This window comes from Barbatula barbatula (genome assembly GCF_947034865.1).
Source record: "Barbatula barbatula genome assembly, chromosome: 1".
NCBI classification, from domain to species: domain Eukaryota; kingdom Metazoa; phylum Chordata; class Actinopteri; order Cypriniformes; family Nemacheilidae; genus Barbatula; species Barbatula barbatula.
In genome coordinates, this window is record NC_136766.1 from 5,673,710 (window position 1) to 5,687,770 (window position 14,061).

The window sequence follows — 14,061 nt, forward strand, 5'->3', positions numbered from 1 at the left end:
ATGAATAACAAGGATGGATCCCATGCGCTTTGTACTCGAGGACCAATGGCTTGGCTGTCCAAAATTGCCTGAGTTTTGTGAGCGTTCGAGTCCATTTACGGTCATATGAACTGCATAGTCATACAAAGTATCAAATGTTCTTGAGTACACCTCTCAGTTGCATAGTGGCGTGTGTAACACCTTTGAGAGTTGAACATTAAATATATTTACTCAAGACCCCGCTATTAATACTTTACAACAGCACATAACATTAGACTTCTGTCCATTATGTTTGAAGAGTTTGTTTCCAAAATGAGATAACTGGAAAAACATGATGTTCTTAAAGTTTTCAAATTAATGTTGGAATTAAACTCTTCATGTATGCAGAAACTCTCAGCTGTTTAACATTGAGTATTTGAGGTATCTGTAAAGATGCTGAATAAAATCTTTTTTTAAACAATGAGATGTGTCATTCACTGTAATGAAGAACTTGAAGAATAAATAAAACGTATAGGAATGAAATACAAGTCATACATACAGTCTACCCTGTTCCAAGAGGTACTTATAACATTACATACCCCCAATATAAAACACTGAGAAAATCATCAAAGTGATGTCATTTAATCTGTGAAAATCTTTTTCCTACCCACGTTTTATGTGCAGTCTACTATAAGTAAGCTATTTGTTATTTAACGTCCCTGAAGAGTGTGAACACTGGCTCTGTGTTGCTTTAAACAGTACTATCCACTCCAAAAATTCGGTTCTGGCATGATTTACTCAACTCAGTGTAGTTTCTTAGCTCATACGCTGTTATTTTCTAATTCACCCAAACAGTTTACTTCTGTACTTCTGTTTACTCCTCATGAAAAGAAGATATTTAGAAAAATTTTATATTGAATAGTGGTACTTATTCACTTCTATTGTAAAATCAATGGGTACTGCTGTTCTTAAAATACAAAATATCTTCTTTTGTGTTCCACATAGGAAAGAAAATCATACAGGTGTGGAATGGCAGGGGGTGATAAATTATGACAGAATTTTCATTTTTAAGTGAACCGTCCCTTTAAGGCAAACATTTTAGACAGGTGCAAAAACAGATTATGGGCTGTCAAACAATTAATCACGATTAATAAAAGTTTGTGTTTGCGTAATATATGTCTGTGTACTGTGCATATTCATTTTGTATGTATAGATTTAAGGAAAATAACTTTAATTTCAATTATTGTAAACATAAATAAAAACATCTAAATATTTCTTAAATATACATACATGTATATGTATGTTTTTGTGTTTATGAATACAAAATTAATATGCACAGTACATATTGTACAGAAAAACTTTGATTCTGGATGCGATTAATCACTATGAGTCGTTTGACAGCCCAATCAAATGTGTAGAATTAACATATCAATATTATGAATAATGGTATATATGGTATATTGGGACACCAAAAAAACGGATTTTCTCATAATAAACATAACAGCATCTGAGTTTGGAACATCATGAGGGTGAGTAAAGAATAACAGAAGTGACATTTTGGGATAAAGTCTTTAAATTAAAGTGAAACGAGTTTTATAAATTTGAAACGGATCTGCCTTCTTCATTCTTTAACACACATAGCATCATTGCTCTATATAGGAGGGAATTAATCCTGTATGACTTTCTCCCGATTGTTTCATTGTTTGTGCTTAACTTTGTTCTGATGTACAATGTTAGCAATTTTCGCTTCTGACTCCTTGACTGCCACTGATGATCATTGACGATGTCCCGGAAGTCTATTTTTCTTTGTGTTCAACAGAAGAAAGATATTTAAACAGGTTTGAAACTACCTAGAGTAGTGATATAAATGGTGAATACATTTTCATTTTTGGGTGAACTATCCCTTTAAACCTTTACATCATTGCACATGTCAGAAACAGCAAATCATACCTGTATTTAAATATAAAACCATAGCACAACTTTCCAGTGACAAAGGCAACATTTTAACGCATTTTTAAACACTTTGTATTGTTGCTGTAAGCATTTCCGGTCCCAGCGCCCAACCGCACTGGTTAAAAGAGGTAACATACACATTATACAGTACAATGACAGCAGCAGATGAGAATATTGGTTGGTTAGTTGAGACACAATCGTGTAACATCCATACTCACGTCTCGGCTCAGCTGAAGAGATTGAATGATGAGATTGAGTGGAAAAAATGTACTAAAGGAAAGAAACCGGCCAACGTGACCATTAAAGGTGAGGCAGTGTGTCCTGATCTTTAAGATGATTTAAGAAAAAGAGGAGGTCTTCTATTTCATGTTCTCGGGCCATGAAGATACAGGTGATCCTCACCATCCCTGAGTGCCAGCGCAAACCTGTGTGTAGTATAAAGCCTTTGGGAGGATAGAGAAGCGTGTCTAGATGTGCTTTTAAACAAATGAACGTCTTCTTTTTAAAAGGGCAATGTCTCCCCTAAAGGCCTTCAGAGTCATCTTCTCTAAAAGGTGGATGGTAGTCTACTGGTAGTCACCAGTGCAGGTTTGGAAAGACTGTTCAGAGACAGTGCATAGTGAACAAAAAGGTGGTGTTAATGAATGCCGGTCTAAATGCTGGCTAACTATACATGTGTTCAAGACCATTTGGGAAAGTCTTGGCTATGAAGTGCCATTGCATGAAACTAAAGTGTTGCAGGACAGAGAATATAAATATTGTATGCGTTGGCATAAGGGACATCCAGTCAATGTTTGAGGCCATGCAGAGAGCCCATGGTGAGGTAGTTGGTTCTGTGAATATGAGCTAGCCAGTAACCCAATCTCAGGTTCTGGGAGGTGAACGGGTAAACTCAAATTTTTCAGACTGGCGATTTGAACAAAATATGGAGTGTAGAGCTCACTCTGAGGTCCTTGAGCGACCAGAGGAGCACATCATGGAAACGTCTAACCACTCTGAAGATAAATACAAGTGTGAGTCATAAAAATGGAGAAGAGGAATCTCCAAAACATGCCTACAGACATTAAAGAGTCTTTCGTGAATGTTTTTGAATTTTATGTTACAAAAATCCATTAAGGTGCAGTCACACTGAATGGAGCTTAGCAAGTGGTCGGACTCTTGGTTCTTATTAGATGTTCTTCAGTAAACAACTGTTTTAAAATCCAGTGAACTTCTCCGCCCTTGTACCACCAACAAATCCTTGGTTTTATGTTGTCAACCCTTTGAAAACGAAATGACTTCACAACGATTCATCGCAAACCGCTTTCAGTGTGAACACCCGCAAAGAACATAACAGTTACATCCATGCTTTGTTTTAAGAACGCAAAAACAGTGCTCACTATGGAAGTTTCATAAACAACCCATTATCCATATTGGAAACAGACATGGGGAAGGAATACTGAAACAGATTCATATCGGCGGTCAGAGCCGCCATTGCTGCCGGGTCATGTTCGATCTGGTTTCTCAACGACGGGTCGATTTTCTCCAGACGTCGCTTTAGCCTCTTAGCCTCCCTTTCGCGAATCAACCGTGCCTGTCTCTTCTCAGGCGTCTCGTTGGCCCTTTTGAGTCGCATGGCCTCCCGGTCTCGCTGTAGACGGCGGGCTCGCTGTTCGTCCGTCTCCTGCATCCTTTGCATTCGTTTTGCCTCGCGGTCTCGCAAACGCCGCATCTCGCGCTCCTCTGCGCTCTCGCAAGCCCGTTTGGTCTTTTTCGCCGTGCGCTCACGTTCCAATCGCTGTTCCCTCATTTGCACAGGCTCGTTCTTTCTACGGACCGTCCATTTTCTCATGGTGGGCGACTGGGCGTCTACGAGTTGCTGGTAGGCTATGCAGCTGTTGCAGACTAACAGAACACCCGCAGGATACACGGGCATCGGGTTTAGAAGGTCCGTAAGAGGGGGCAGACCTGTGTTGGAGGGGCTGACGGGTGAAAGGCTGCTGTCGGACAGGGAAGGAAGAGGAGGTCCAGATGAGAGGAGGCCGTCTGGGAGTGAGTTCAACGTGGGACCAGGATTGGTGCTGGGGGTAGTCATGGGACTTCTGGGTAGAGAGTTGGGCACCGAGCAGGCCTCACTGTTGCTGTTGATCTCCATACTACTCGTGTTGAGAAACTCTTTCAACTTTTCCCTACAGTTTCAAACAAAAAAGGTTAGAGCATCAATTCTTTAAAAACATAAATGTATGTTTTGAGTAATGAGCCGACCTGTTGAAGTTGTTGGTGTCTGTGAAGTGGGCACCACATATTGCACAGTTGGACAGGCGGTCTTCTGAGTGGATGAGAAGATGGCGACCGAGAGAGCCCGGAGAGCTGAGAGCTCGTCCACAAACAGGACAGATGAAACTCTTACTGCCACCCACTGATGTGTGCTGTTCACATGAAACAAAGAGATTTTATACTTCAAACGGAAAGACAATTTCCATATTTCCATATATTGTCCAATTTCCATATTTCCATATATTGTGTTCAGGTTTTGTTGATTGTTCAGGCCCATTGAACGTTAGTTTACATCTCTGGCTCAGTCATGATTTTAAGACTTGTATAAGCCCTTAAAGGGATAATTTACCTAAGAAAGTCATTGCATTTATTTACCCTCAAGTCCTTCAAAACCTGTATATGACGCTTTCTTTTGTAGACCGCAAAAGTAGGTTTTGAATGAAACGAGGGTGAGTGAATTATTTTTATTCACCATGGCACACATGCTGTTGGTTAAGTGTCAATAAAAGTGATTTGATAATATATTGGCTACTGACTAAACAGTTACTGAGACGCAAGTCTGTGTTGCCTTAGATTCAAAAATGTAGAAATGACTGTGAATAAAAAAAGAGGTTTTGGTATTGTAAGTGTCCTCACCTGGTAGACGTGTGAGATGAGCTGCTCTGGACTACTGAACTCCAGGGGACACAGAGGACATACATAACTGCTCCCTTGGTCTGTGCCTTCCTCACACTCCTAATATACACAACAGACAAACAAACAAACAAACAATAGGAAACGTTGGTCAAGCTCAAAAGTATCAAAACCTACAGCCTGAAAATAAGAAGTGTTAAGTGACCCAAGTTCATATAATTACTCAATGGGGGCCATTCTTTGGGTGAACTATTCCTTTAATGTTAATTTCAAGTGTACTATTCTCATTCATAATTTCACATGCCATCCCACATGTAAACAACTTTCTTTCTTCAGCTGAACACAATTGAAAATTATTTTATATAAAAATATATCTGTAATTTCTTATATGCCAACTTGTTGAAAACGACAGCCATCCATCATTAAAGTAATCTAAATGACGCTAGCGGATTAATAAATGTCTTTTGAAATAAAACGATGCGTGTAGAGAAAACTTTCAATATTTTGAGTTTATTTAGCAAAATTGAGACTCATAAGTGAAGTAAATTAAAATATGGCGCGATCATTGATCACCTGAAATCGTATTGTTTCTTACATGCCTTTTGAATATTGTCATATGACATTTCAACATTATTCAAGTTATTGACATGACACCTTATTTAAAGATCCCGTATCACAGGCAGTTTCTGCCAATCTCATATTAATCTTGAGTGTCTATACAGTAGTATTGCATATGTCGTATCTTTGAAGAGTATTACGTTTGATTAAATTCATAAAAGAGAGATACAGCTTTACGACTATTTCCGGAAAAGCAGGAGCTGCTAGAGGTGGGACTAGTGGGGAGATTGGGATGGAAATACAGCACGAGCAAGCACATTTCCACATTAATCCCTTCGTATTCTGTACAATATGCACATACACGCAGATTGCCAACAAAACAAAGACATATGACTTAGTTTGACTTACTGCGTGCAGTTCATGTTTGTTTTGGTTTTAGTTTTTGATAAGACATTCATTATTTTTTTATTACATTAATGTTGGTTAAGGAACTTTACATGTACATGAAGTAACAGATATTTTTATTAAAAAAAGGTAGTGATATACATCTGGGATGGCATTCAGGCGAGTCAACTATGAGAATGTTCATATTCTTATAGAGAAGATGCAAAACACCATTAAATAGTTCTTAAAATGATTTGAATGGTTTGTCCACAAAATTCTTGAGTTTTCACTCAATGATCAGGAAATGATTATCAGCCTTAAATCAGCCTGTTCCTCATACTAAGCATCTGTATGTCCTAAATATAGCACACAAACAAAGTCCTGAAAATAGATAAGTAGCAGTAGAATTCTTCCAAAGTGTCTTCTTTTGTATTCCACAGATGAAAGAATGTCATACAGATTTGGAATCACATGAGGATGGGAAAAACCAAAGCGGCTTTAGTGTTTTTAGGTTAACACTTATCTAGTGTTTGACTCATCACAGGTGACGATTCTGAGGGCTGTAGCCGTGGATGACTGATGCATCAGTGCAGCAGACATATGAATGCATAAGCTCTCATGACTCACTCCAACTGTCGTGTCAACAGGGTTGCTATAGAGTTATGAGTCACTTTACATAATCACCATAGTTCTCTGGAGCCTCTTAAAGATGACAAAAATTGCTGATGTGTGATGAAAAACGAGCTCTTAGATCATCTTCACAGCAAAAAAAGTTAGAGGATTATAAATAAGATGGTAAATCATGTACAGTGCCGTGCAAAAGCTTTAGCGTGTTCTTGCATTCTGCAATGTGCTACAAAAAACGTATCTTTAAAAAATCTTTATGTAAATGCAGCAGTAGCTTAAACAAAAAGTGATTCATTGGAAATTGTTTTTGTAATGTTATTTGCAGTGATAAAGATCTCAAGGTAATAACAAACTGAACTCTTTTCCGCATTAGATCTATAATACTCGCCTCTTTGACATCCTCCTGCTGTACGCACCACTGGCTGCTCTTATTACTCGTCATGCTGTCATCCGCAGAGCCATTTGAGTCGTCGTCTTTGTCAAAATCACTGTCACCGTCGTCTGGAAGATTGAAAAAAAAAACTTTATTGAAAGCTTCGTCAAAGGCCACATTATGTCTCTGCTTTTAAGTCTTCACACTGAATGGAAAATGTGTATTATTTTATGAGCAATGAACAATAATATGATTTTTTGCATTTAGCACTTTATCAAAAGTGACTTTTAAAATGAAAAGTCATTTTCTTACCATCAAGTTGTGTAAATGTTTTTGTTCTGATGAACACAGAAAAATATATTTGGAAGAATGCTTGTAACCAAGCTCTTCTCTGTGTTTATCAGAACAAAGACATTGATACAGTTACTCAAGGGTGGGTAAATGATGACCGAATTTTTACTTTTGGGTGACCTGTACCTTTAAACTTAACATATTTAGTGCATGTTCTCCATGGCGATTGAACCTGTGACCGTGACCTTAGCACTGTTATAGCAATTGATCTGCAGTAAATCTGTGTAGCTCACCACTTGTGCTATCTTGCTCTTCAGGATCCTGCGAGTTGTTGCTATGGCATTCGCCATCCACAATGAAGTCATTTCTAGCATCCATCTCAAAAGCGTGCTGAGGGCCAGAGAACCCAGTTGTGGGAAAAGACCCTGCAAGTAAAGCAACAGTGTCTGAGAATGTGTACTTACAATGTTATACTAAACCATTTTTTAAAAGAGATTTGCATTTTTACATTTTGCAATCTGAGGACAAAGTCACACTTGGTGTGTTTAACCCATAACCCAAATTGGGTAGAATTGATAGTCGTAGTGATGTAACAGTGAGGTTTGTCCAGCTTTAGTGACCACTTTTTTAACAGGCAACATATATTTAGATATTTCTATTTATGCAAAAAAGCAAACCGAATTAGATCATGTAATACAAACTAAAGGGAATATAGCTCGATATGGGGTTGACATGGTTTTTACCAAAAACAATAACAAAACAAAAGTTTTTACATACACGAGTGCGAATTCTTGCAGTCCACATCAAGAAGCCATCCTCACAATAATGTAGACTTAAAATTTGCAGAACTGTTCCTTTTTTATTTATTTTCTCACTCAACATCATTTTTTTTACATTTACAAATTTGGCAGACGCTTTTATCCAAATTGACTAGAATATACAGCTGTCTAAATTAAGAGACCATTTGGTTTTTAATCTGTGAACTAGTAACAATATTTCTCCTAAATTTCAAATGAAAATATGTTTTCTATTTGGATTTACTGGAGAAACGGGTCAAAATAACAGAAAAGATTGCTCAAATACTGCAAAGACAACAAGTTCATATTCACGTCTAAGTAATACAACATGTTTGTACGTGTATTTAGGAAAAATAAAAAAAACTTTCATTCATCATCTCATGCATTCAGTCTTTCGCATTGCTGTTGTTTGACTTTATGTCACTCCTGAGTTTTGACACAGGAATGGCCACAAAACATCTAGAAATGCTGATTCAGATGAACATTTTGAATGGTCTCTCAATTGTTTCTGCAGCTGTACAGTTCATCAGTATGTATTCCCCCGAGAATCAAACCCACAACATTGTGTTGCTGATAAGAGGGTGAGTAAACAATTCAAACACCACATCAAACCATTCTTATCATACGCCATAAGCATGCATCCGTGCATACACCACCTCACAATCACCAACCCCCCACATCACACCGCAAACAACATACACCGCAATCCCAGAGGAAACCGCCTTCCTCCTTCACGGAGGGTCCGTGCTGCTAATGTGAGAATCTTCTCCTCTACAAACCCTCCCTACACCCACACAGATCTGCTCTTCCCTCTGTCCTCCCTCTCAGCATGCGTCCCATTACTCCATTCCAGCCATCCACCAAACACTTTCTGCGAAGCTTATAATGATCTACTATAACTGTCACGAGTAACATTCATGTCAATCCCTTTCTGAAGCACATGTGAGAGGTGCTTGCCATCACACTGCTATGGATGTTTTGTGAGGTTGCCATGGTGTTGCTCTGTGGTTGCTAGGGTGTTGCCAGATGGTTGCTTAATAGAGAGCTCCAAGAGATTCACTGATATTATGATCCTAGATATGGAAATGGATACACTGTTATCCGAAGTGACTTTCAAGGTATTCATTATTTCTGTATTATTACATTATTACACATTTCCTAGGGATCGAACCCACAACCACAACAGCGAATTGAGGTACAAGGGCACTAATAATAGCATATAATGTTGTAATAATAACATTGACGCATGCCTTAGCTCAAGAATAGCAATATATGAGGTTGTGAAACAATAAATGCCAAAGATCAAACTGGATTAGAACTGGGTTTTGATCGTGTCATGTAGTTTTGATGCTTCAATCCCTTTTTGAGGTTAGACCTTTTAGGAATGCCTCCACCACATGGTGTTTACCCTTCGGAAAAGGCCAAGGGATCAAATATTTTACCTCTAGTCACCAATGGTTGTCTAGAGCGCCCTTTCCCTGCAGAGGGTATCAAGAGTTGGACTTTGACAGCGTACTCTGGACAGTCTCAAATTGACGTCCGAAACGTGTTTGGATCCATCTACAAATGCAGAACATTTGAATGAGGAAAGAGGGAACAGCTAGCTCTATAGCAGTCAGTTTGTGATTGATGGAAGAGAGTTCCCCATCCCCCATTGCCGGTTCTGTCTGTGCATCTGTCTCTCTCCACCCTCCCTCCATCTTCTCCTGTCTATCCACCCTCACCCCCCCCCTCATCCGTGCCACTGTGATGTTATCTCAGAGTCTGTGTGTCTGTAGGCAGAAGGTGACGCAGTGTCTGTCTGAATCCAGACAAAGAGACAAACTCATCAGGCAACGGACATGAGAGAAAGGGTAAAGTCAGTGGAGGGGGTGGGAACACAACAGACAAAACTTAACTGGAATAGGCAACAATGAAAGTGCTCCTGAAATCGAGCCATACTTCTCCCGCAACCTTTATAATTCCCAGCCAAGACTCTATAAAAGAACATTGAAATGGAGAGACTGTAAAAACAGCACGGAAACGATGGAGAGGACTAGGCTTCACGCAACCCATCTCAGTGCCTTGTTTGTTTTCTTGGGCTGGTGGAATAATCACATCAGCTAAAGCCAGACTTTGAGAGAAGGAGTACTCCAGGCATGATGGGGGAACAAGATCTGTGATATACTTTCCCATCGAGAAACTGCAAAAGCCCCTTTCCCAAAGAACAATACTGTACAATGATAAACCAAAATGATAAATAATATGACCCGTTCAACAGAACAAAATATGTAATGTAACTTTTCATTACAGTACCTTCCCAGATGTTGAACTGTTGGACCATAAAGTAATTTACATTTACGCATTTGGCAGACGCTTTTATGCAAAGCGACTTACATCGCATTATACTATACATTGTATCTGAGTATATGCAATCCCCAGGGATCAAACCCATGACCTTGGCGTTGCTTGCGCCATGCTCTAACCACTGAGCCACTGGAAGCATATATCAATCATGTTTATATGCATTTGGAATAGCAAGAAAAAAACTTTCCTGTAAAGAAATTTCTAGTCTTTAGTCAGTTACCACCAATATTACAATAAACCACAAAAATATTATAGTAACACAAAAAAGTTTCTTTATAATTCAAAGGTACCGTTGACAATATGCAACTAGCCACAACCACAGGATTCTCACCCCTTCAATACATTTCAATGACATTTCCATTCCTGGATAAAAGATGTTTATTTAAATATCATGAGCACAAACGGATCATTTCCAAAGCCCATTAAATATAATATTTTAGAGCCAAGAAAAATAACAAAATGCTAAAACAGGCCTGGAAATCACCAGTTCAAAAGGGTTCAGATATTTCCAGGGCTGGGTATCCCGAAACCTTCCTAACGCTACGTCATTCTCAAGTCATACCTTAAGAGTGGTAGCGATATATTCTTAAGAACGACGTAGTGATACGGAGGTTTCGGGAAACCAAGACCAAAATTTTCATAAATTGTGTGAAGCCAGAGAGACAGCCCATTTTACAAAATGTTTACAAATGTTTGATGTTACTTGTGTTTCCTTTGTTACATGCCATTATTATATGATTTTTAGGCCTGTCACGATTTCTTTAATTCAATCACGATTTCTTTAATTCTTGATGACACGTCTTGGGTCTAAAAAATAAATCTTGTTTGTTCATTCTCTCCTTTGCTTACTACAGCTTTAATCCTCCACCGTATGGTTAGCGTGTTGACAAAATGTTTATACGCTCTCCTACTTGTAAGTTGCTTTGGATAAACGCGTCTACCAAATGAATAAATGTAAATTGTTATTTGCAGAAGACTCGGAAATTGTACGAGGCACGGCAGTGCACAGACAAGGGTTTGTACCACCTAAATGTCTATTAGTGGACAATTAATGGAAAGTAGATGAATTCTGTGTTTTAACTACATCAAATGTTATTGAAAATGTATTGTTTGCGGTTTCACATCAACTGTGTGATATTATGTAATAAAGTACGATGACATTTCCATTTTTTGTATGTGATGTCAATGTTGCCTTGGTCTACCCTGATAACTCGATCATCAAAATATTACTCACTTATTCGAATATGCACTCAATAATTATTACGTACTATTTAACTGTAGTCAAAAATGACAGGCTTGAGCTTTAAAAGGTAAAGTAAAAGAGCCAACACAGATCTCGTTGGCGAATGCAAGTCAAAGCTGGTTCATCTTTAACAAAAACACACAAGTTTACCTTTCTGGTGTTGCTGACTATGATCATAAACTCGATGTTGTCCTGGGGATATTAAAACTTCTCGGCACACTAATTCACTTAATTTCTCTATATACTTCTATACAGACATGGCCAGTGATATATCGGGATAACATCCCACAATACACATGCATATAATCCAGTTAAAATAAAGGTACACTATTTTCAGTGAGACTATTTAATGCAAACCAAGTGCAATATAGCATGATATGCAATATTATAAATAAATGCTATGTATATTTTATCATTCTGCATACATGGGCTTTCCAGGAAAGTGTTTTGTGAGAATCAGTTCATAAACGTTAATCGCATCAACAGAAATACAACAAACACATCTTCGTGGCTTCATGGGGGTACCAGGTTTCGTGCACCATCACGCATATTTCATGGGTTTGTCATAATCTGAAGATCTTCACGGAGCTTTAAATAAGATAGTTTGTGAAAGCCTGGCCTTTGGCTGTTGCATCGTTCAGTGTAATGCGGATGTAACACTTCTTCCACAACACAAACGCCACAATGTTCTCATTTAAGTCTAGAAAAAGGCTATTTAACGAGAACTGATGAATTAAAAGTGTTTACAATACCTGAGATACCTACAATTCACTTTGAAAGGGTTGGTCTGTTTTCGTCTTGACATATTAAACCCCACTCCCGAATGAAAAGAGTCGAACCTCTTCCACGATCCGACCGACGTGAAGATGCCTTTAATCCGGAGGAAAAAATATTAAAGCCTCTTCGGAGAAATGTGCAATTCCGTAACCAAAAATGCTGAAAGCTGAAAGAACCGAAAGACGGCTAACGTTACATTGGCCGGTGCAACTGTGATCATTTGACTCATCGTTTAGGAACGGAGTAATATTGCGTAAACGGACATGATGGGCTCAGTCGGCGATGAAATCGCATTCATGTCGATAGATGTGTGTTTCCAAACATGAGAATCGAAGTAGGATGCGCGGAGTTGATGTTAAAACCTGCGACAGTAGCCGGACACTGCGGAGACGCTGCCGACATGCATTTCAAGCGATGCATTGACGCGGAAAGAAAGTCCGTTTTGCCAATGTGTGACACACTATTGTGCCTGCAGGGGGCGCTCGGCGGATCAAAAACGAATTTACCCATTAAAAACAGCGGAATCTCAATTATGTTTTTCGTTTGTTTTGGGTCATTTCAACACTTATAGACATTTTTTATAAGTACTTCACATGTAGGCCTACACAAACCATCGCAGAATATCTTCTCATTTCCATACTTCTTCCGCTCTTCGTGTTAACTCATGACGTGAGCTTGTACAGTAGTGTAAACACCTGTCTTAAATACCTGAAATAAACATAAAACAATATTTATAAATACAAAATATTAAGGATACAAGGTTTTTAAACCAAATGTACGCTGTCGCTCTTTATTTAAACTCGTCGTAAATATATTATATTTAATTTAGATGTGATCACAACAATAATAACAATGGATTATTTTCTAAATATTGACAGTAATACACACATACTTGTTTAGTAAATAACACAGTTTAATCGGATCATCACTAGGTTGTGAACTGCACTACAGCATGGTTTTGGCCAGAAGGGATAAAGATACCTCCACTGGGCATGCGCACTTCACCCCTGACCACCTGATCTATATATGATATCTTCCTGTATGATATGCATCCGCCCGTCCCCTTTTGTATCTCTTGTACTCCTACCATGTATTATCTCGATATACTGAGCCAGTTTGGTTTATAAAGGAAACAACGAGACACATTGTGAAATATGTGGAGGCCAAAAATAAAATACTGATTTTATTAATTTTACATAGGCTACACATCTGTCTGGTTTGTAGTTTTTCAAATTGTATGGATGCATTTGTCTTCGTTTTGATCCCAGGTCAGACAACGTAGACGGACCGGATTGAACGGCATTGATCACAATGAGAGCATCATACTCAAGACTATTTTTAGACCTAATTATGCATCTCCCAAATCACCCAAGTATAACAGTAATATAAAAGATAGGTTGGACTATGACAGATGCAAAACAACACATTAATTGCTATGGCATTTGACACACTGTTATTGAAAAGCAAAAGCAATTCTTGCATTTCTGTTTTTTTTGTTAGTATAGATAGATATGGCAGGGGTGTGCTTTTAGACTTCATAGAAAAGTTAATAATCGAACAACTGAAACAATGAGGACAATGACTGGGTGTTGGTTAATGGCACTCCATCCACCTAGTTTTAAACTCATGTAAAATATGCCCCAGTGCTAGACACCAGTGGCGCCTTGTGAGCATTAACCAAGGAAATATGCTAAAACTATCTAATAAAAAGTGTGATAATATGTTCACTAGAGGCCTCCATTGTCATCACTTGTTTGACCCAGTTAACCAAAGGCTTACAAAGATGACGATGACATGACTAACACGTGAACTAGTAACTTCAATAAGATAAAAACTAATAATAATAATAATAATAATAATAGCAA

General features: G+C 38.4%; 1 protein-coding gene across 2 annotated transcripts; it reads right to left on the reverse strand.

Annotated features, from left to right (window-relative positions):
* Positions 1 to 1,891: 1,891 nt before the first annotated feature.
* On the reverse strand, positions 1,892 to 12,612 carry znf821 (zinc finger protein 821). Of its 2 annotated transcripts, XM_079467974.1 has the most exons (7): positions 12,393 to 12,612; positions 12,172 to 12,289; positions 7,327 to 7,458; positions 6,758 to 6,870; positions 4,804 to 4,902; positions 4,156 to 4,319; positions 1,892 to 4,079 (listed from the first exon to the last, which is right to left on the reverse strand). In XM_079467974.1, exons 3-7 carry the CDS (start codon positions 7,409 to 7,411, stop codon positions 3,290 to 3,292), a joined length of 1,251 nt encoding a protein of 416 aa, XP_079324100.1. In that variant the 5' UTR covers positions 7,412 to 7,458; positions 12,172 to 12,289; positions 12,393 to 12,612; the 3' UTR covers positions 1,892 to 3,289. The 2 variants fall into 2 exon arrangements, with proteins under 2 accessions (XP_079324100.1, XP_079324099.1); XM_079467973.1 differs by having other exon boundaries at positions 1,894 to 4,079; positions 12,185 to 12,612.
* Between the last annotated feature and the right edge of the window lie 1,449 nt (positions 12,613 to 14,061).

Coding starts and splice junctions, on each gene's coding strand:
- znf821 (XM_079467973.1), bottom strand. CDS start 12,224: ATGTCAAGACGAAAACAGACCAACCCTTTCAAAGTGAATT. Junction 6,871..7,326: donor AGAGCAAGATAGCACAAGTG/GTGAGCTACACA, acceptor TCAATCTTCCAG/ACGACGGTGACAGTGATTTT. Junction 4,320..4,803: donor TCATCTCACACGTCTACCAG/GTGAGGACACTT, acceptor TCATGTGAACAG/CACACATCAGTGGGTGGCAG.